The sequence below is a fragment of the Microtus pennsylvanicus genome, chromosome 1, assembly GCF_037038515.1.
Source record: "Microtus pennsylvanicus isolate mMicPen1 chromosome 1, mMicPen1.hap1, whole genome shotgun sequence".
In the NCBI taxonomy this organism is placed as follows: domain Eukaryota; kingdom Metazoa; phylum Chordata; class Mammalia; order Rodentia; family Cricetidae; genus Microtus; species Microtus pennsylvanicus.
In genome coordinates, this window is record NC_134579.1 from 217,295,136 (window position 1) to 217,317,141 (window position 22,006).

Genomic DNA, 22,006 nt, shown 5'->3' on the forward strand with positions numbered 1-22,006 from the left:
CTGTTAATTTGAACTGCAATCTTGATCCCACCTATACTCATCCGGAAGGAGTGTTGGTACAGCATTATCTAGATGACGTTGGCGTGTGTGTGTGTGTGTGTGTGTGTGTGTGTGTGTGTGTGTGTGTAGAGGTTGTCCTGTTAGTTGGGTGTGATGACCTTCCAGAATGTGGGTGGTAGTATTTCATGGATGGGGCCCTGAGCTGTATTTTAGAACAGTAAGAAGGCTAGCTGGCCATTACAGCACTAAGTCCACAGGGATCCATTCATTCTTTCTTTCTCTGCTCTTGACTGCGGCTGCGGTTTTCCTTCCTTGACTTGCCCACAGCAGTGGTCTGTGTCCTGGATTTACAAACTGAAGTAGAGACCTGTTCTTCCCAAAGCTGCTTCCAGTCAGGATGAGTATTTTATCAGAGCCACAGAAGTTAAACCAGGGCTGGATAAAAGCAGGTGCACAGCCCGCTTCTCTCCCCACCCCCACTTTCTTTCTTTCTTTCTTTCTTTCTTTCTTTCTTTTTTTTTTTTTTTTTTGGTTTTTCGAGACAGGGTTTCTTTGTGGCTTTGGAGCCTATCCTGGAACTAGCTCTTGTAGACCAGGCTGGTCTTGAACTCACAGAGATCTGCCTCCCTCTGCCTCCCAAGTGCTGGGATTAAAGGCGTGCGCCACCACCACCCGGCCCCACCCCCACTTTCTTTTTCAATGGTTCTTAGAACAAAGCAAACAAAGAGACCCGGGATTGTTAAAGGTTGGTAGATACGATTATAGTTTAATGTGTGGAACTATGAGAGTAAGCTAAGGAGTTATCTTCCAAATGCTGGCCTGGAGAGAGGTTTCAGACAGTAAAAGCAGTTGCCTTGCAGGCACAAAGACCAGTTCAATGCCCAGAACCTTTGTAAAAAAGAAAACAAAGAGCTGTGGTGGTGGATGCTGGGGAGCAGAGGAGGGTGAATCCGGGGCTCCTCTGACCGGCCAGTCTAACCGACTTACTGCGTTCCGAGGTGCTGAGAGACTCTCTCTCTCTCTCTCTCTCTCTCTCTCTCTCTCACACACACACACACACACACACACACACACACACACACACACACGCACGTCAGGCATTGCTACAGCTCACTAACCATTCACCTTCCAAACCATGTGTCAGAACTGAGCACTCGCATCAGCCACTTTTGGCGCGAGCTTTGTGTCTCTGCATCCCCAGTTGAGGTTCGCCATCTGCCTCCGCAGCACTTCAAGGACTAGAGTCCCATGAGCTTCTGATGAGGCAGGAGAGACTTACTACTGCTAACCATGACTAAAGATCAGTCTCAGCACCAGGCACAGTGGCACCGGTCTGTAATCCTGGATCTTTGTAGAGCTGAGGCAGGAGGATTTCCAAGTCAGAAAGGTCTTAGACTATAGCACAGTCTTGTGTGAGACCCCAGGTTCAATTCCCGATTTAAACCAACAACAAATCCACTTGGTCCTAGAGGCTAGCATGCTTTCCACTGTCCAGGGGCTAACCTGAAGCTAGGGGTGACCACAATCTCCAGCTCCATTTCAGAACTGGAAGAAAAGCACTTTCAACTCCAAACCAGCCAAGTTTACCCGCCATGGGATGAATGTTGAACTATGCTAGAAGCTGCCAAGCCCTTCACCCTGCCTGGAACACAAACCCAGCTTGCCTGCTCAGACTCCACCCACCTCAGAGGGGAGGGGAGCCATAGGAAACCACTTCCTGAAGCAGAAGCAAGCTCATAGGCTGGCAGCGAGACCATGGACCCCACTTCCTACTTGGTTCCTGCCTCCCAGGTTGCTGTCCCACAGCCTGGCTGAGAGGAGAAGAAGGAACTGGGTATAGGATCTTTGCGATTTGCCATCAGGGATGGTAAACATCCCCTTAGCATCAGGTGAGTCCCAGAAGGGCTTCTGTTGCTTTCCCAAGCTGTGTCATTGTTTTGGGCCGTCACTGGGTCTGCGACCCCCTCACGAACATTTCTGAATATGTTTACGTTCATAAGCACTTCACTCTAATCCAGCATTCACTCTAATCCCCCAAAGCCTCTTTTGTGGACTGCCAATCCCAGAATGCAAGAGCCACCAAGGTTTCTTATCAACCACACTGGGGAGAGCTTGGCTATTGTTGCCCACCTGCCCGCAGGAAGACTTCGCTTAATTTCCATAGTTATTTGGGCATCTCTCTCTCTCTCCCTCCCTCCCCCCCCCCTCTCTCTCACACACACACACACACACACACACGCAGGTTTCACAGAGGCGTTTGGAGTGTGTGGCTTCACACCCCCATGTTACATGGTAAAGGATGAAGCATTCTCGTTGTCCATGATCTCGCTGGTCTGCCGGGAAGCATAGCTTTCTGAGTACATCCGCGCGCAGAGGAAGCCCGGCACCTTGTTCTTTCTCCTCGCACACCACACATCCTTCATGATCTTCACGAAGTAGTTTCTGAATTTCTGTCCAATAAATGCGTACAACACGGGGTTGAGGCAGCAGTGGAGGAAAGCCAGGACCTCAGCCACGTTCCTGGCGTAGGCGAGGCGGATCTCGCCGCTGCAGGACCGGTCCATTTTGCCCGTGTTTACTGCAGTCATGAGCAGGACCACATTGTGAGGGATCTGACAAGCTAGGAACACAAGGACCACAGCAATGACCACGCGGATAGCTCTGTGCCTTTTAGAATTCTGGGCCTGCACCAAGGTTTTGATGATGAACAGGTAGCAGAATACCATGAACAGCAGAGGGATGAAGAAGCCGAAAAGCAGCTCAAGCCCCAGCCCCAGCAGCTTCCAGGTGATGGGCTCCGAGACAGACTTGTACTGGGGCTCACAGACTTCTATTCCACCCTGGAATGGGTATTTCTTGTTGAAGATAAACGTGGGACTTGAGATGAAGACCGATATGGCCCACACCACCAAACAGATGATCTTGCTGTGTGCCAGCGTTCTGGATCGGACCCGGAAAGATTTGGTTGCCTGGACGATGGCGATGTACCGGTCCAGGCTGATACAGGCCAGGAGCAGCATCCCACAGTTAAAGTTGACGGCATAGATGCCTTTCATCAGTTTGCACAGGGAATTGCTGAAAACCCAAGTGCCGGTGGCGTGAGTCACTGCCCAGAACGGCAGAGTGAGGACAAACAGTATGTCTGTGATAGCCATGTTCAACAGGTAAACATCAGTCATGGACCTGGCCTTCTTGTAGAAGGCAAAGGTCATCACTACCATGATGTTGCCCAGGAGGCCAAAAACACATATTAAAGAGTAGGCGATCGGCACAAATACCCTGGTGAACTCTCTGACCTCCTGCAAGGAGCACGGCGCGTCGTCTGGAGACACCGATAAGGGCAAGTCGTCTGGAGACACAGATAAGATCGAGTCAGAGTACTCCTCATAGCCCTCCGTGGAGTTCATTGTCTCCTGGAAAACAATGAAAACAGAATCAGCCGCGGCATATTTTCAAGCGGCCGTGTTTATTCGCGCTCCCACTCCCTGCCAACACAAAGTAGCTCCTCACTTCATGCATGGTGGTCCTGGGTGTCGGTGGGAAATCCAGACCTGGCGTGAAAAGTAGGAGGGTGGTTTCGGCCACACACTCACTAGCACAGGCTTTAGGAGAGCTGAGGCGAAGCTATGGAGGAGAGGAGGCAAAACGTGCTTCGGTTACGCTGTGTTCTGGAACATTCTGCCCCATCGGAACATACTGCGCTGCCTGTTATGTGATGTGAAAACACCCACTGAACAGGATTTCCAATGCTTTCTGCAGAGCCCTCCGGAGTGAGCACTGTGAGCAAGGCAGGCTCTGCAGGCCCGTTGGCTTTGTCACAGTGCCGCAGGCCCGTGCTGCTGGCTTGGACGCAGCCATAAAGAGTGCAGAAATGAACTCTTTCTGACCAGACTTGGTTAGCTATAGACCGTGACTTTCTGATTTCTAATCTCTGGCTTCAGAAAAGACATATCAGAAAAAAAAAACCCACAGGTTTTGAACTGTGTGAGAACCTTCACCCAAAAAATCCAGTTAAGACTATTCAAGAAAATCTCACAGAATGAAAATCTATAAATATCTTGATGTGGATAGGAAGAAACTCGTGATTGATTTGAGGATTGAAGAGATGGTTCAGTGGTTAGGAACACACGCTGCTCTTCTGAGGACCTGGGTTTGATTCCCAGCACCACCCATGTCAGGTGGCTTATAATTAGTTGTAGCAGTTCCAGGGAGGTGAAGCCCCTCTGGCCCCCGAAGGCAGCTCTCTGCATGTGGCAGAAGCTTACTGGGATCAACATCATGAATAGACACAGTCCATATGGATAGCACCGTTATGATTCTATTCTAACAAGAAGACTTAGAAACCAAAAGCTGGGAGCCCGGAATGGTGGTGCATGCCTGTAACCTCAACACTCAGGAGGCTGAGGCAGGAGGATAGCGAGGTCAAAGCCAACCTGGGATACATAGTGAAACTATTTTGAAAGAAAAAACAAAAATCAACCAACAAACAAAACAAGTAGCAAAAGAAAAGAGGAAAGGAGGGAGGAGGAGAGAGCAGGAGAGGGGGAAGAAGGGAAGAGAGGGGAGGAGGGAAAAAGGAAGAAGGGAGAGAAGGAGAGATTATAAAAAAGAAACCACAAAATATTTATGAACAAGGTTTTTATGCTGAAAATCCCAATAGCTGAGAGAAAAGCAATGGTAGATTTAGGAGAGAGATAAGGCTGAGTGGGTCTTTAGATACATTTTCCTCAAATTGATACAACAGACACTAAGTCAGAAGTCCGGAAGGCTTTCTAAATCGAGAAATTGGCTAACTGACTCTGATTCTACAATGAATTCAAGAAAGAATGAAGATGGAGGATTCACACAACCTCGTGAGACTTGGGACACTTCAGTGTCAGGGCAGGGGATGCTGGTTAAGGGGAAAGGGACTCTGTGGGACGAACACGGAGTCCAGAAATGAACCACGCAGATATTAACGGTCAGCTGACTTTTAAATGAGGCCCAATGTGACTCTGTAGTGTGAAGACTATCTTGAATTTATGTGGAGAAGCTGGTCCCCATCCACCCCTCCTGCCACCAGAAAAGTGAACTCAGATTGGGTGCAGCTCCAAATGCAAGAGCAGAGACAGAGAGCAGCCAGAGGGGACACAAGGGATCTTTGTGACCAAAGGAATGCAAGGGTTTTTTTTAAAATAAATTATGAAAAACATACATTGTAAAGTAATAATAATAATAAATTGTGCTTAATAAGAATTAAAACTTTGAAATAAAAAATTAAAAACTTTAGCTCTTTGCAAAAAAGCACTTCAGAAAAGAAATTTGAATTGGAAAATAACATTTGTCCTCACGGCCAGGAGGATCTGGGATGTGGCCTGCATCGTCCCCAGGCCAGGCCGGAGGGCCCCCGCTAGCAGGGGCCAACACTCGTTCAGACGCCCGTCACAGTCAAGAGACGGTATCTTAAATTACATTTACTGATCGGGATGGTGAAGCATTTCCCAAGGACCCAAAATTTGTTCATTGTTCATAGGAGCGAATGTCATGAGCGTGCTGGGCCCAACAGTGAGAAACTCAGCTAACGATGACCTCAGCACTGCTGGGTTGGCAGTCAGTGCTCTCCGCGAGACCATAACAGTCACGTTTACCTGAACGCCAGACGCAGTACCTGGAAATACATCAGCTAGCCAAACCACTGCTGTCACCACAAGAATGGCGCACGTTGTTGCTAGGAAATCGCACTGGTCACAGATTGGCATCTGGGCCACCACAGCACACAGAGTCCCGAACACAATCTACCTCATCACTCAATCTGAGCGGAGTTAACGCTCTGGAGACGCGACCTATACATTTTCTATTAGAACTTGTGTGTGATGATAAAGATGTTGGAGAATTCTTTCCTTTTTTTTTCTGTTTCTTTTGAGGAGGGCTTTAAAAAAATGATTTATTTATTTTTATTTTATGTATACTTGTGTTCAGCCTGTATGTATGTCTGTGTGAAGGTGTCAGAGATCCCCTGGAACTGTAATTCAGACAGTTGTGAGCTGCCTTGTGGATGCCGAGAATTAAACCCAGAACCTCTGGAAGATCAGCCAGTGCTCTTAACCACTGAACCATCTCTCCAGTTCCCATTGGTGAATTTCAGTGGCGGGGTTAGATAGGATTTCTCTGTGTATCCCTGGAGGTTCTGGAATTCTCTCTGTAGACCGGGCTGGCCTTGAACTCAGAGATCTGCCTACTTCTGTCTCCCGAGTGCTGGGATACCCAGCACCTGTTGATGAATGAATTCCTAATTAAATGTTTCTGTCTGTCCTTTAAAGAATTTAGAGCAAGACAGACTGTTGATCTACCAAGAGGAGAGCTGCTGGGGTATAAGGCTTTTCTGTGAGCCGATCAACAGCAGTCAGGCTAGCACAGCAAGACTCCGCCAGTCTTGCTTTCAGACTCCCAGCATTCTCCCTCACACATGCCCACTCTCTGGGTCTTACTATTGCTCCACTAAATCACACACAAGACCCATGTATGTCCACTGATTCCCAATGCGCAATATGGTCATCTTTGACGTTTAAGTGTTCCCAGGTCCGCAGTTCTCAGACAAGCATGTCCAGAGACATTCTAAAGAACAAACTGATACTAAGAGAATCTATGAAAAACCGCCCCAAATTACCCTTTGGAGGAAACCTTCAGGGGTCTTGTGAGGGGAAGGATATGAGGACACCACCTTGCCTGCTGTCAGCTGCCTTAGTAGACTGTCACTCTGACACCCTCCGTCCGCCTTTGGTTGAACGGTTCCCCTTCCAGGCCACGGACACAGTCCAGCACTACGGTGTCAGGACAACATCCAAGTGTTTAGCACCCGAAGCTCTTCCTCATCACCCAGTGTGTCTCGGTGAAGTGCGTTACACCTTCAGAACATGAGAGAAAGCTGTTTCTCGGCTTCCGTTTCTTCCTGTCCGCTCTAGACATTTCACAGCTACTCAGAGAACGTTGTTGTTAGGCTGCCTACTCCGTGAGTCCAGGAAGGCAGAGCTGCTATCAGAACCTTCCAAATGTAGGGGAGGCTTAGAAGGCCTGCCATGAAGCAAGAGAACAGAGTCTGGATCCCAGAACCCACGTAAGTGACAGATAGGTGTGGCAACTTGCCTGCAATGTCAGACTCCAAAAGTGGAGACGGGATCCCCAGAGCAAGCTGGCTAGTGAGACTAAGCATGCTCCAGGTTTGATTGACAGACCCTGCCTCAAAGAGGAAGACGGAAGAGCAACTGAAGATTTATGACATCAACCTTGGGCCTACACACATGAACATACATATGTGCATATTCCACACACAAACACATGGAAAAGAACAGGGTAAAGATTTCACAATATATCTTTAGATACAGAAGCCGGGCGGTGGTGGCGCACGCCTTTAATCCCAGCACTCGGGAGGCAGAGGCAGGCGGATCTCTGTGAGTTCAAGGCCAGCCTGGTCTACAGGAGCTAGTTCCAGGACAGGAACCAAAAGCTACAGAGAAACCCTGTCTCGAAAAAAAAAAAATAGATACAGAAAAAGTGAATGTCACCACTGAGGTACGGAGTCAGTACGCATCCAAGGATATCATGAAGGACAGACGGTGGTGCCACACGCCTTTAGTTCCAACACTAGGGAGGCAGAGGCAGGCACATCTCTGTGAGTTCAAGGCCAGCTTGGTCTACAGAGTGAGTTCCAGGACAGCCAGTGCTGTTACACAGAGAAAAACCCTGTCTCAAAATACCCCCCTCCACAAAAAGAATATCATGAAGGAATCTCAGGCAGCTGGCATCAAATCAGTGAAGGAGTTACCGTGTGTTTGCTGACATACAGCCATTAGGCCCATCCCAAGCCCTCGCAGTCACCAGACAACAGATAAGGGAAGTGTGACAGACATTGCAAATCTGTGATTAAATCTGAAATCTGAAAGTAATCCTGAGAAGGAACTGGGTACTGGGTGCCGGCACACAGAGATGGATGGGCCTCCAGCTGGGCAGTGGCTGGGCTGCCAAGGGTTTGAACTAGCACTCTTTGGGTGTGTTGACAGTCCACGTGGAACCTGTTCCCAGGCACACCGAGACAGACATTGACTGACACAGGGCCCATTGAGCATTTCTCATTGTTGACATCAAGTCAAAGAACAGAAAGAGAGGAGGCAACACTCCGCCTTTGAAAACGCCAAGAATCGAAGAAGACAAGAAAGCAGATGGCCCAGGTGCTCGACAAGATCAGAAAGTGCTCTTGACAACTGAGCCCGTCTCCGGCCCTGCCCCTACGCCTGCCTTTAAATAGTCGACAGCTCAGATGAAAACTCCAAGTTCTGCAAGAACATAGCATAAGCATTTCTTTGCTAGGAAGTTCACGAAGCCTGCTGAGCCGCTCCTACCGGGCACAGGTGACCAGCGGCTGCCCGCTGTCTCCCCTCCACTTCAGTTACTCAGCCTTCAGCCTTAAAACCAGCTGTCTGTCACACCACCAACACCGTGCTTGCCACTCCAAAGATGTCTACTCATTAATTGTTGGAACCGTGAGCATGTCAGTTCACCAGGCAAAAGGGGCTGTGCAGACGTGAGGAGCAGCCACCTGGGATGGATAGAACTGAAGGTGCTTGACCCTCAAGACCCCCTCACCTGAGGCAGGAGAAAAGATGAAGGCTTGGGAGGGAAGCATCTTTGGCTGCTCATATTGAAACTGGTTGAGGAGCCACAAGCCAAGCAGGTTTCTTGAGGCTGGCAAGGGCCCTCTCTGACAGCTGTTGTAGAAATAGGAATCTGGGTCGTGCCTCGGGAACTGAGGTCTGCCCACAGCAGATCCTGCTTTAGAGGCGCAGAAGAGACCATGGCACTGTGCCCACCTGCCCTGCAGCTGAGGTTGGTGCCAAGTCCCTGGCTGCAGAACTGAAAACCAGGAAGCTTAGCCGTATGAACTTAGCCTATCAACTTGGTGGCAGTGATAGCAGATGCGTACAGAGCTCAGCAAAATGAGCATTGTTGAAGTTTAACTTTTCGGCCCAAACCACCGAAACCATTAGGCTCAGAATGAGGTCAGCACCAGTCTCTGCACCTGGCCCTGGCCAGATTTACACAGTGATTAGGAGTTGGGAGGGTTCCTTGTTGACTGGCAAGCACAGTGAAGTGGCGTTTAGCTTCAGAAGCGGAAGGCCCGCTAGGAAGGGCATCCATCATGGCATGGGAGATTGTGACTTGAAAGAGGGTCTTTGACTCTGCCCTAAAGTAGAACTCTGCCTGGAAGTAGAGAATGGCATGAGTGCTAGGAAGAATGCCAGATGGTTCAACCACAGCCCAGGCACCCTTGGGACAGGATGGGCTGGATCTCTCGGACCAGAAGCCCTAGACTGTAGGGACGGGTGAGCATGAGATGGGGGAATCCTATCAGCAGAGCTCATTCTCAGAGTACACCCACCAGCCTAGACTGCAGTAAGCCTGTGTGCCTGGAGTTTCTGGGATCTGAACGAGGTCTCTTGGAGACAGGAGAGAGCCACATAGGATCTACTATCCGGTGAGGAGCAGGGATAATGGGGATCTTGAGATGAGCGTGCGCACCTAGTCAGCTGTGCCCTGCTCTGGGAAAGCACTGCTTCCTAGGCCAAGTGCTCCCTGCTGGCTGTCAGATGAGGCCTGGGGGGTCCATCAGACACACACTTTCTCCCTTCCAACCCACAAAGCTTCAGTTTTGAAGGAATCGCACCGGAAACCCCATTAACACAAGAAGGCCGTGTTCTCAACTCTTGGTGCACCCCTAGTGGCTCCTGGCTTAACTTCATCAGATGGTAGCTCCATCCGAGGAATCTCCAGTCACCCCATAATCTCACATATCACAGAAGAAGAGGGGGAGATAGATATCTGGGATAGATTCTGGGTGTTCCTTGGGGTGCTGAGGGCGACAGCATGAATCTGTGTCCCTCTCCCTTCGCCATGGTCAAACCTACTACTTATGGGACTTTTTCAGCCCGTGTTCTCTGAAGAGGGCTTCGGAAAATGCTGACCCAAAAAAGCAGACACGAAGGGGCTCCCAGGAGCCTCTCCCTGAGCAGGGCCAGGCTGGACTACAGTGGCTTGCGGTCTCTGTAGTGCTGCCCTGCCTGACTTGGAAGGGGTGGTGTCACAAGTCACAGCGACTACCTTTCAGTAGCATGCTGACCCCAGTGACATCACATCCAAGCAGATCCTGTCTCTCTGACCTGCAAAAACCAATCGCTACTCAAGCTGTGCCCCCTCCCCTCACTGGCTTTAGATCGGAAACCAGCTCTTGGTCACGGCACGGCTTTGGAGGGCTTTTCTCCTCTTTCAGAGACTCTGTCTCCCCCTCTGCTCTCCCTCAGCCATTTCTGCTCTCTCTTCTCTCCCTCTTTCTTCTCCCAGCATCCAAGTGAAAAGCTCAGCTCTCATAGCTTTCACATTTAAGGTCTGAAACCACACGGGCACACCAACACTTCTCTTTTCAACGAACAGAGCAGTGCTAGGCACCAGGATGGAGTGTGAGCTCATGTCCTCGGCCAACTCGCTTCTCCCTCTGGATTCTAACATTCAGAGGCAATTCTCTCAATCACGTAGAAAAAGAAACCACTACTTAGGGAAAATTTAATACTAGTAATACTTTCAGCACAGTGGAAAACAAATCTTTTGTGTTCTGTAGTATGGTTTCCTAGAGCTGTTTTCACTGGGTACGCTGTGCAAGGAAAGCAATTCTGAAGGCGACTCGCATCTCACCATCATGGCAGTTAGTGCCTTAGCTAGTACCAGAGAGTGAAAGGATAAGCCTGGGGGGATGGCTGCAACTGGCTTTGAGATGGGGCAGAGACAGGCAGCCCAGGGAGGGAGAGAGAGGGAGAGGGAGAGACAGCTCAGAAAGAGAGAGAGATTTTATACATGTGCCCAGATGTGTATGTGTGTGCATGTCTGTATATGTATGCGTGTGCATGCACATATGCATAGATGCATTGGTGTCATGTTTGCAGGTATGTAAGCATGAATAGTTGTGTATGCATGCACAAATCTATTGCACATGTCTATAGGCCCACATGTGTTGTCTATGCATGAGCATTTTTGATGGTATGTATGGGTGTGTTCATGTGTGAGTGTATGTGTGTATATACACGTATAAGCATACATGGTATACACTGGCCTCGGTGTGTATGAGTGAGTGCCTATGCAGATGGGTACAGAGGAGTATACATAGACAAGGTGTATGTGTGTGTGTGTGTGTGTGTGCCCAGCTGTGTGCAGGATACAAATCAAGTTCCAGACACATGCTGGGCGTTAAGATCACCGCTTCCCATCGGTTACTGCTGTCACCTTACAAAGCTCCACCAGGCAGACAGCATGCCAGAGTCCTAGTCGACAGACCACAGCCTATCCGAGACCATGAGCTGTGCTATAACTTCCCCATCGCCTGCCGTCCCACAGCTGGCTCACTTTGCCATGCCGTTCCCACAGACTTTCAACAGCATTAGCTTAGTTAAAGCTTAGTGGAAGCATCGGGCGTTTCCTCGCTGCACTGCTGGTGTTTGTGTGTGTGTATGTGTGTGTGTTTTAAGTTCACTGGAATCACAGGCGTGCTGGCTTCTCCGCTCGGTCAACCTCAGTGCAGCTGAAAGGCGACTCTGCTTCCTTCTGCTTTTGAGCTGGTGGTTAGGAAGAACCCAGAAGGTATTTTCCAGTGATCTGCGTTCTTTTTTGGCAGCTCACTTCTGTGCTGTATTTTTGTTGTTGTTTTTAGAGACAAGGTCTCACTATTTGACACACGGTGGAGTTTTACCCATAATCCTTTGCATTTAGCTACTGAATTCTGAGAATACGGGCTGGTGCTATATGCACTGCTAGTATTTCCTTTATTTATTTGCAGGAATCAAATCTTTAACCACTCCAAGGGTAGCTGTAATGCAGGCTTTGTGCCTGTTCGATATTTAGGGTGCTGGTCTCCACAATGTCCCACCCACAGTCTTGCGTTGACTAAATCTCTTACCGCCTCTGTCTTACCTTAGCACTTGGCTTCTCAGAATCTCTCTGTGTACTAAGTTAAATAAAGAACTGCAGTTTTGGGGCTAAGAGGGATAACTCTGTTATCAGGAGCAAGCTCCGCTCTTGCATAGGACCAGAGTCTGTTCCCAGCACACACGTTTCCCAGCTCCTGACTGTTTGTTTATAACTCTGACTTCTGTGGGATCCGACACCTTTAGCCTCCTTGGACACTCACACTGACGTGTTTATATCCCTTCCCAGACACACATATGTACGCATAATGAAAAATATATAATAAATCTTAAGAGGGCTCAGAGGTTGAGAGAGTTGTCTGTTCTGCCAGAGATCCCGAGTTCAGTTCCCAGCAACCACATGCTGGCTCACAACCATCTGTAATAAGATATGATGCCCTCTTTTGGCATGCAGGCAGAACACCATATACGTAATAAATAAATAAGTCTTTAAAAAATCTTCAGGAAAGTGTTGCATTGCTAGACTTGGTGTAGCCGGCGAGAACAGTTCCCTAGCATTCACGAGGTCTGTGCCTCACTCCCAGCACTGCAAAAGCAGCAGGCTGGACCCTAGGCGCTCAGGAGGGTGAGGCAGAAGAACAAATTCAATGCCTGAGTCACATTGTGAATTTGAAGTCAGGCTACACACCCTAGTGAGACCTGTCTCAAAATAAAAAGTAAAAATGTATCTGGGAATAAAGCTCAGTGGTGGAGTGTTTATCTGGCATGCACAACTCCTAGGTTCAGTTCCTACCAACACACACACACACACACACAGAGACACATAGACAGAGACACACACACATACATTCACAACACATACATACATAGACACACATTCACAGACACATACACACACACATGCACATACATACACAGACACAGACATACAAACACACACATACATGACATATACATACACAGACACACACATTCACATACACATACACACAGACACACACATGTACATACATACAGACACAGACATACACACACAAACACAGACACACACATATATACATAACACAGACACACACACAAACACATACACAGACACACAAACACAAACATACATACACAGACACACACGTACACAGACACACATAAAGACACAGACACACAGATAGGGACACACACAAACACACACACATAGACACAGGCACACACACATGTACACATATACAGAGACACAGACATACACACACAGACACAGGAATGCACACACACGCACACACACAGACACATACACACAGAGACACAGACACACACACAGACACAGGCGCACACACAGAGACACACACAAAGACACATACACACAGACACACAAAAACACAGGCGCACACACACAGACACACACGCACTTCCTTTCTAGACTGATGCCTCTCAGATATTTCCCAAAGAAAGAAGCAGTGACCATCGGTCTCCAAAGCTCTGGTGTGAGGCGGTGAGAATGAAACCTCCAGATGGGCCCTGCAGAAAGAACTATCTTCGGGAAAACATGCTCTTCTCTGCTAAAATCACAAGGATTGGTACATAAGAAAATTGTAAGGACTTACTGTGTGGAAGCCTGGCTGGCATGCCATACCCCATAGGCAGCTATCCTTGCCAGACATCCCTACCATGGGTGAGAACGTCCAAGAAGCTAAGACATGTCTGAAAAAAATTGGGAAGGGATACATGCTTACCCCAGGAAATGCTGAGATCCAACGTGGACTGGCCAGCTACCCCTGCCTCAGTGGTTGTCCAAGCTCCAGCCCTAGGAGTGTGAGGACCATTCTGTCAACAGATGTGACCAGCAGTGACCATTAAGAAACGGGTAGCGAGATGCTGGGGTTGCCAGAAGAAAGTCACTAGGTCACTTCCTATTTAAAAGCAACGCCTATCTGCCTGGATGCAAATGGTTAACCATGTACAGCCTGTAGGTTGTAAAAGAATTACGAATCATCAACATCATCATCATCGTCATCATCACCATCATCACTATCAACCACCATCACCCTAAGCTGACTTGGAGTCAAACCAGTGCAAAGTGGATAGAACTTGGCTTTGTGGTTTCTCAAGGAAGAGAGCCTCTGTGCTGTTTTTATGTGAAGTGTTGGGCAGTGTCTCAAAGTCTCCTGGGAGGGAGGGTGCTGGAGCCCCCTGGAGGCAGTGCAAGCATTTGCAGCAGAGTGGCTGTAGGGTCAGGGGCTTTGGCTCTGCCCTGCTCTCTCCCACAAGTCCTGCAGGCTCAGGAAGGATGCTGCCCCAGACTACAGTCAGCTCCATGGTCGTCCCTACCTCGAGCACTGGGGAGAGTGGGAGGGCAGTCAAAGGGGTCACGATGGACCGAGATGGAGGGAAATGGGCCTCGGCGACGTGGTGAGAGAGGATACACAGGACAAAGATGGAAGGAAGTAGGCTCCGTGATGCAGTGAGAGGGGACACACAGGACACACAGACGAAGTAGGCTTCAGCGATGCTGAGATTGGAAGCAGGGATTCCCTAAAGGCGTATGCCTTATCTCCATGAATAATGGCTGGTGAGGGTTACCATGACTACCCTGTCCTTAGCCAGATGGGGACTCACTTAAAAAACTCACTTTTAGGTACAAGTGCTTATCCTGTGCCAGGGGCTCCAGAGATGCAGCTGTTATGCATTATGGTCAATGCCAGGGTGGGGTTCCAGGACGCAGCTAACCTGTGAGTCAGCCCCTTAACCACAACAACAACAAAAACACTATTTTACACGTGTGAGCGTTTTGCTTGCATGGATGTCTATATACCACGCGTACATGGTGCCTGTGCTCACAGAGGTCAGAAGAGGGGGTCACTGTCCCTGGAACTGAGGCGTGGATGTTTGTGAGCTGCCGTGTGGATGCTGAGAATCAACGCGCAGGTCCTCTGCGAGAGCAAGCGCTCCTGACCCCTGGGCCATCTCTCTGGCTCCATGGCGGTAAAGAGATGTGTCTTCATGTCTCCAGTGGCCTTAGTGCTAGAGAATTCACAGTATTGTGAAGCTGTTCACACTTCAGCAGCCAGGAGGCAAGTCCCAGGAAATGCTGAATGCCACGCAGCGGAGACACAGCGGTCAACTCCCATCAGGGCTGACTGATCCCTGCTCTCACTTCCTAGACCTGTGGACCACATGGCCTCGCAACTTGTGGCCTGACTGGCTCAGTCAGAATACACTTTGTTTTATACCTTTCGGCTCCACGGAACCCTGAACTCCCCAAGCTCGAGTGTGACAGCAAAACTGGAACCTGCTCTGCTCGGTTCCTCCAGGGAACCGTATATCACAATGGGATCTTTGTTCATTCAGAGTCCTAGCCACTGACAACAACTTCCCCACCAGAGAGAGACACCATGACTCGGGTTGCCTGCCTCTGGGCCTGCATGGGAGGTGAAGTGTCTGCAGCTTGTGGCCATAGCTGTCCCTGTTCCTTGGACAGACAACTCCTGCCCAAGTCCCGCTACCCTGTTCTATGGCAGAATTTGGGATTTCACTCGTTCCAAGTAGCCTGGGCCTCTTGCCTGAGGGAGGCCTGTGCTGTGGCAGTATCCTCCCATGTCTAGAACTATCACCCCCAGACAGGAAGAAAAGCTGAAAATGCCCCCTTCTGGCCTTATTCTCCTCCCTCCTCCAGGGTTCTTCAGCTTCTGCTTCTTTCTGTGTAGAAGCTGGTATGGGTACCCACCAGGGGGTCCACTGACCTCACCCAGAGGAAGATGCTGGGCTCTTAGGATGCTTAGGGATACATGCTGCTGGCCTGGCCTTTCCACCCAGTGCTACCCACTCCTTTCATGACCTTGTTTGTCATGAAGAGGAGACAGGGTCTCACTCTGGAGCCCTGACTGTCCTGGGAATTCACTGTGTAGACCAGGCTGGCCTCAAACTCACAGGGTTCCCCCTGCCTCTGCCTCCTGAGTGATGGGATTAAAGGGGTGTGTGTTAGCACACCCAGCTAGAAAGCAGATCTCTTGCAGAGAACTAGTCCCAGAAATGACTCACCTGGAAGAAATAAAAATCAATAAAACAGATTTAGCCTTGTCAAGGACAAGAAAAGAATATTAAATAGAAAGCCAGCATGTTGGGCCACAGCACTGTGGGAAAACTGCCCCAAAGGTCGCGGACCCATCTTCCTTCCCTGAAAACAGGGATCCAGATCTGAACTTCCCAGAGGCTGGAGGGGAAAGGTCCTCAGGACCTGCTCTGACCTCCCTTCTCCACCCAAGGGAGTGAACCACAGAATACCCGCCCTCTGCCTTCCAGGACTCCCAGTCCAGATGGCTTCCACTCAGGTGACCACTGCTGCCTGGCCTTCCTAGTTGTTACAGGGCTCTGCTCTCCCAAACTCTACAGTGCTTGTGTGCTAGCTGCCCTAACATTCCTTCCACATCTCAAAGCAAAACCCAAGTTGCACATCACCCCGAGAACACCCAAGTGTATTTGTCTTTATCTGGGAAGGCCCCACGCCAAGCGCCACCCACAAATGTGAAATGGCACCGTGCCCCTGGATACTGCGGGGCACACAGAAAGTAAGCCCCCCGCCCTGACAGCGACAGTGCGGGGTTTGTATTAACACTTTCCAGTCTGAACACGACACAGTCAACACGGAAGTTTCCCTTTAGAACAAAATCCAGAGACAGCTGTGTAAGTTGATGCCTCAGCCACCCGGTTTGAGCTGCCACTTTCTGGCCAGCAGTGGGAGGACTTGAGAGGCCTGTAAGGTTCCTGGGAGGAGGAGCACTCCTGACAGACTAGGCTCACAAAGCCACACACTGCTGGTGTTTTAAGCCTGTCTCTACACAGGTAAAAGGCTGTAAAGAATCAGAGGGACGAAGGTGCCCAGACTCAGTTTGCAGTTATAACCGAGTCCCATGGGGACTACAGGGAGCTAGGGGCTTCAGAGAGAGAGATGCAGGGACAATGAGGCCCAGAGAGGTGCCAACTGCGGTTAAAGTGCAAATCAAAGTGAGGGAGAGAAGCCTAATTAGTATCCAGAAGTCCAAGTCACTAAAAAACCAAAGCAGGGCGAGTGGGGAAGGCGGGAGAGGAAAGTGGAAACTCAGAGAGCGGACTGTGTGTCTAATAGCTCAGACTCAGCAGCCTGAGAAGCACCTCTCGGTATGAGTGTGCGCAAGGAAGCTCTGCTCCAGGGAGGGAGCAAATGCTGAAGGTGCCTACAACAGCGGAGGAGATCTGAGGACTGGCAGAGACTCAAGCGGGAGACAGAGTCGCGGAGGCGGAAAGCACAAGAGATTTGTTCCAGTCACTCAGCAGGGTCAGCAGCAAAGTCAGCTCTCGCTCTTCACATGTCTCCCGACTCCTTTCCGGCTTCAGCCACAGCTGCAGAGGACGGAGGTGTAGAGACTGTCCCAGAGAGTCAGACAAAGATGCAGAAATCATGGGGCGTGGGGAGCAGAGCTCATGAGACCTTGGGGGTCCAGTGGGAGATGCAGAGGCTGTGGCGGGCGGGGGACCAGTGGGAGATGCCGATACAGAGGCTGTGAGGATGCAGACTGTGGTGGGCGGGGGACCAGTGGGAGATGCCGATACAGAGGCTGTGGGTAAGGACAAGTGACCACGGAGAATGGACCTGTAGGGTCCACAGGACAAAGGACTTAGTAACTCATGATGGACATGGACCTCTCTCATGCAACAGGCGTTAGCCCTTAACCAAAAAGGATGGTTCAACTTTTCTTGGCCGCTTGGCTCTCCTGGCTCTGCTCTTTTTGGGAGCTGACCTCCGAGTGACTACACCCTCTGGTTCTCCTGGGATATGTAAAGTTCAATGTCAAAGTCATGTCAAAGCTGGAAAGGGGTCCCTGTGCCCTCACAGAGATGTTGGTAGCGAGGACTGGGATACCGGTGCTCTGCTTCTCTGCAGACACTTGGAGGGGAGGGGGGAGGGATACCAGGAAGTCAGACTGTGTAGTGCCACGGTGACCAAAGGGGTGCGTGCAACTGTCCAATTCCGCGCGGTACCATGGGAAGGCATGGAATCACCTGACACCCGGAAATGGAGGGTACCCCTTCCCCCTGTCAACTGCCAGAGGGTCTACAGCACCCACTCGGTAGCTGGAGCTTTCTGAAGAGGTGAATAGGGCCTGAAAATTAAAGGGCTGGAGACCAGCTGTGGGGGAGGGGCGCCCGCGGTGCAGGCAGGAAGCCTCAAGGGGCAGTGGGCCCAGTTTGGCATCCTTTCTTCTGAATACCTTTGACAACCCCACCCCTTCGGGTGTGTTCTAAGAGCCCGGAGAGACACCGCGGTGGGTGCCCTGCAGTGGTCCAATCTGGTCACTGCTTTTTAATACGGCCTCCGTCCTCCGCTAAACCAATAGTCGGTCACCCTTTACTGAATGGGACATTTTGATTCAACTTCATGGAAATACCAGCGCCTTTGAGAGAACGTTCTTTGGAGGTCCTGAAATTAAACTTCTCTGGCCATAGTATCAATCACACGGCTTTATTCTCTCATCAAAGTGTGTAAATAAAGGTAGAGACTGACAACGCACACCTGGAAGCTGGCTGGCAGGCCCTTAGGGTTACAATGGAAGGGATGGTCTAGGAACTTAGGGGCAGCTTCACGTCTACATCTCCACTTCCTGTGTGTCCCTGGATGAGCCGAGTCAGCCGCACAGTGAATGAGTTAAGCGTCAGTGAGCGGCCTAGCGGTGCGGTCACCAACACCCACAGTTTGACACAGTCCTTGGTCGACCGTCTGCCCCACTGAGGAAAGTTGAGGTGGGTGAAAGGCCTGGGGCCTGCAATGCTTTTCTGCAGGACTCACTAACTCAGATTTAGGCCCTTCAGCTCCACAACGCTTGCTGGGAAAGGCCACCCTGACTTACAGAGACCGGCCTTGCTCATGTCTGTGTGCGAGGGCAAGCATGTAGCAGCAGCAGCCATGGCTGCTACCAAACATTAAAGACCCTGTTGGCTGAGAATTTTCTCAGTGAGGGCTACCCAGATGGGCCTCTGAATGCATTTCCTTGGTGGTGGCATCAAAATGCTAGCAGGCCTGGAGAGGGACAGGGACCCTCAGTGCCTGCTCCTCCATCCCTGCTCCTTCCAGCCCTGTGACCCAGTGGCAGGCCACGCTTAAGCACAAAGTGACAAAAACATCTAGGACCTCACAGCCAGGCGGTGGGAAGGATGGCAAGCGTGAGTCCTCTGTCCCTGAGCTCCATGGGAAAAGGGGGCTGGAACGAAGTCAGAAGTGGCCATGGAGGCCACCCTCTTCGAATCCTAGGTTGTCTTGTTCCTGAGGCTGTGGGGAGATGCTCTTAGCAGAGCGGCTGTTTAGTGTGGTTAGTCCGCCCAGCCCTCCGGTGGTCCTGGCTGGCTCTCCTGCCCCACCCACGCACATCTCTGGTTTTTAAGATGAAAACCTCTTCTTCAACCGCCTTTTTTCCTTCCTTGGTCTCCCTGTCTGCTTTGTTATCTGTAGGCTTTTAAACACCTTGCCAAATAGAAACATTGTAACAAGTAGAAGGAACTGTGAGGTTGGCAGGCTGCCTTTCCTGCCGAGAAGTCTAGTCATTCCTGCTGTGAAGTCTAGTCTCTCCCGTTTGTTTTCTTTGAGGCAGGGTCTCATGGGCCTAGGCTGACCTCCCACTCGTGTGACTGAGGATGACTTTCTGACCCTCTTCCACCTCCCGAGTGCCAGGATGAGAGGTGTGTGCCACCATTCCTGGTTTTGTACAGCGCTGGGGCTCCAGCCCAGAGCCCCTGCCCAGCCCTCTGTTAGGTTCTGAATTCAGCTTCTTACCAATGTCTCTACCGATCTCTGAACCACTGACCAGGAGCTTGCTCTATTACATGTGGCAGCCACAGTGGTGATTGTCGGTGTCTGTAACTGTTGGTCTCTCCTGCTGGAGACATCGATTCCTACTTGCTTTCAAGGAAGCCTACCCATCTTGAGCATCTCCCATGTTTTCGGTGAGACACCACCCCTGAGCAGTTCCTGGTCATGTTCCACTAAGATCACGCCTTCTAACTTTGTCTGGCCTTCCTTGGCTTTCTGCTGAACACAGGGGTGCATCCCCTCTGCGGCAAGTGAAGACTCTTCACACTCATGGGCCCGGGAGTTTGACTCGGTGGCCCCGTGTGAACTGTATGGAGCTGGTGTGACTGTTGATAACTTTCACCAGCCTTTGCCCGTAACTCAAGGTCTATTGCGCTGTGTGCGCTGTGTCATGTTGGGTTGGCATTCCTAATAACTCTCTGCTTCTAGAAGTTCCAGGCTGGGAAACACACAGTCCTACTTATCAGAACTGTGCCTAAAATAAGAGTCAGTATATTTGAAGGCACACCTGAGAGCCTCCCCTGGGAGAAGCACCCGGGCTGAGAACAGGGGCTTGTGGTATCTATTTTGGCTATGGTCTCTTTTTTTTCTGCTCATTTCCTCTTTTGGGGACTGACTGAGAAGATATTATTAGAGAGGAGATCTCCAGGTAAGCCAGTACTCAGGAGGCCTAAGGCACTTAGTGGAAGACAGCCAGGGAAAGCACAACTCTCCAATGCTATCATGTTCACAACACAACGGCATCTTTAAATGACACTCACTAACCCACACACAGCGCTGTGAAACCCACTGTTTGACACTTTCACTTGGAAGTTGATGTTATCGGAAGAATGTCTTCCAAGCAATTGCGGCATCCCGTATTCTCCTGAGCAGAGGCAAGGGCAGGTGGTCCTCCATGGGTCTGTCTACTCTGCTTGGTGAACTCCAGGCTCACCAGCTGCGTCCTTCTTCATTCTCAGCTGTCAGCATGAGGCAGCAGCCCCTCTCTCCATACTGGCCTCGTCCCTCTGCCTTAACTCTTCCCTGCCTTCTCTGGGTTCATTTTCTCCACTGAGCCTCACCCACCTTAGGTAGGACCACCCTGAGGCTGCTGCTGCTGCCCAGTGAAGCCCTAGGTGGCAAAGACCCCAGAGCTAGTTTGGGTTTGTGGAAATGGTGTTTTCTTTCCTTTGTTATATCATTACAGTCGAATGCTTCTCCAGAGGTGGTCTTGCAAACTGGACCCTTTGCAAATGTTTCCAAACTTCTTTGCCAAGGCTATCCTCAACTACATAGCAAGATCAAGGCCAGCGTGGGACATATGAGACTGTGTCTCAAAATCATCCAGACGAGAAAATACCATCTTCTATCTTCTTAGGAGATAGAAAAGAAGAGACCCTGACATTTGACAAACTGGAACTCAAACTCCTTCCCTACTGAACCCTAGGGCATGACTCCTCCCCAAGCCTACACATGATTGGAGTGACAGTAAGTGATAGATACTAAGCCCCGAAGAACACTCAGTCCTCGAAAGACTGCCAAAGTGAGCATCTGTCCTGCATCTCTGCAGGACCAAAGGAACCCAAGTCCATAAGCATCCCATTAACACAGGACTCAGTAATGTGACCTCTGCAGTATGCTCCTGCCCTCCAAGCTTGACATCCACAGTGACATCAGAAACACAGCGTTTCCCAAAGTCCAGGATGAAGCAGAACTTACCGACAATGGTCTGACCCACAGACCAGCTGCAGTTTTTCTCTTAAATTTCAGAGTTTTGAGATCTTTGCTTCCTCTCCCAGGTGTGGAGGTCCTGGTCTCAGGGGATTGAAAGTGATGACTTCAAGCTGCAGGTGGCTAGAATGGGGTCTGTCCTTGCTGTCCTGCTCGGGGCTCAGGGCTCGGCTCCTCCAGGCAGCAGCGTGTGGCTCGTTCTTCACCTTCATGGGGTGGGTGGTGAGCTGCCTCACCACAAATGTCTGTCTTCAACACGCTGCCGACCATATGAAGGTAGTAAAGGTGGAGGCAGGAAGACACCTTATGTAACTAGGTCAATCATTTCACTGTGTGATGCAAATTTTTTTTTGTTTCAGAATTATTAGTCTGTGGAATGCTTCTTGATTCTTGGAAATTACATATCAGGGTAGGTAAAGTTCTCTGAAAAGGGGTCCTGTCCACCCAAGGGACTACAGCCAGCTACCGCATTTTTGCTTTTGAAGGAAGGAAGTCTAAAAACCTCAGCAAGTGTCTGCGAGGCTAC

General features: G+C 50.1%; 1 protein-coding gene across 6 annotated transcripts; it reads right to left on the reverse strand.

Moving 5' to 3' along the window:
• Positions 1 to 751: 751 nt before the first annotated feature.
• On the reverse strand, positions 752 to 21,767 carry Ccr6 (C-C motif chemokine receptor 6). 6 transcript variants are annotated; one of them, XM_075951072.1, is made up of 4 exons: positions 21,469 to 21,767; positions 13,667 to 13,737; positions 3,511 to 3,624; positions 752 to 3,413 (listed from the first exon to the last, which is right to left on the reverse strand). In XM_075951072.1, exons 3-4 carry the CDS (start codon positions 3,517 to 3,519, stop codon positions 2,286 to 2,288), a joined length of 1,137 nt encoding a protein of 378 aa, XP_075807187.1. In that variant the 5' UTR covers positions 3,520 to 3,624; positions 13,667 to 13,737; positions 21,469 to 21,767; the 3' UTR covers positions 752 to 2,285. The 6 variants fall into 6 exon arrangements, with proteins under 6 accessions (XP_075807187.1, XP_075807177.1, XP_075807171.1 ...); XM_075951062.1 differs by having other exon boundaries at positions 13,667 to 13,757; XM_075951056.1 differs by lacking the exon at positions 21,469 to 21,767 and having other exon boundaries at positions 13,667 to 14,032.
• Positions 21,768 to 22,006: the final 239 nt, after the last annotated feature.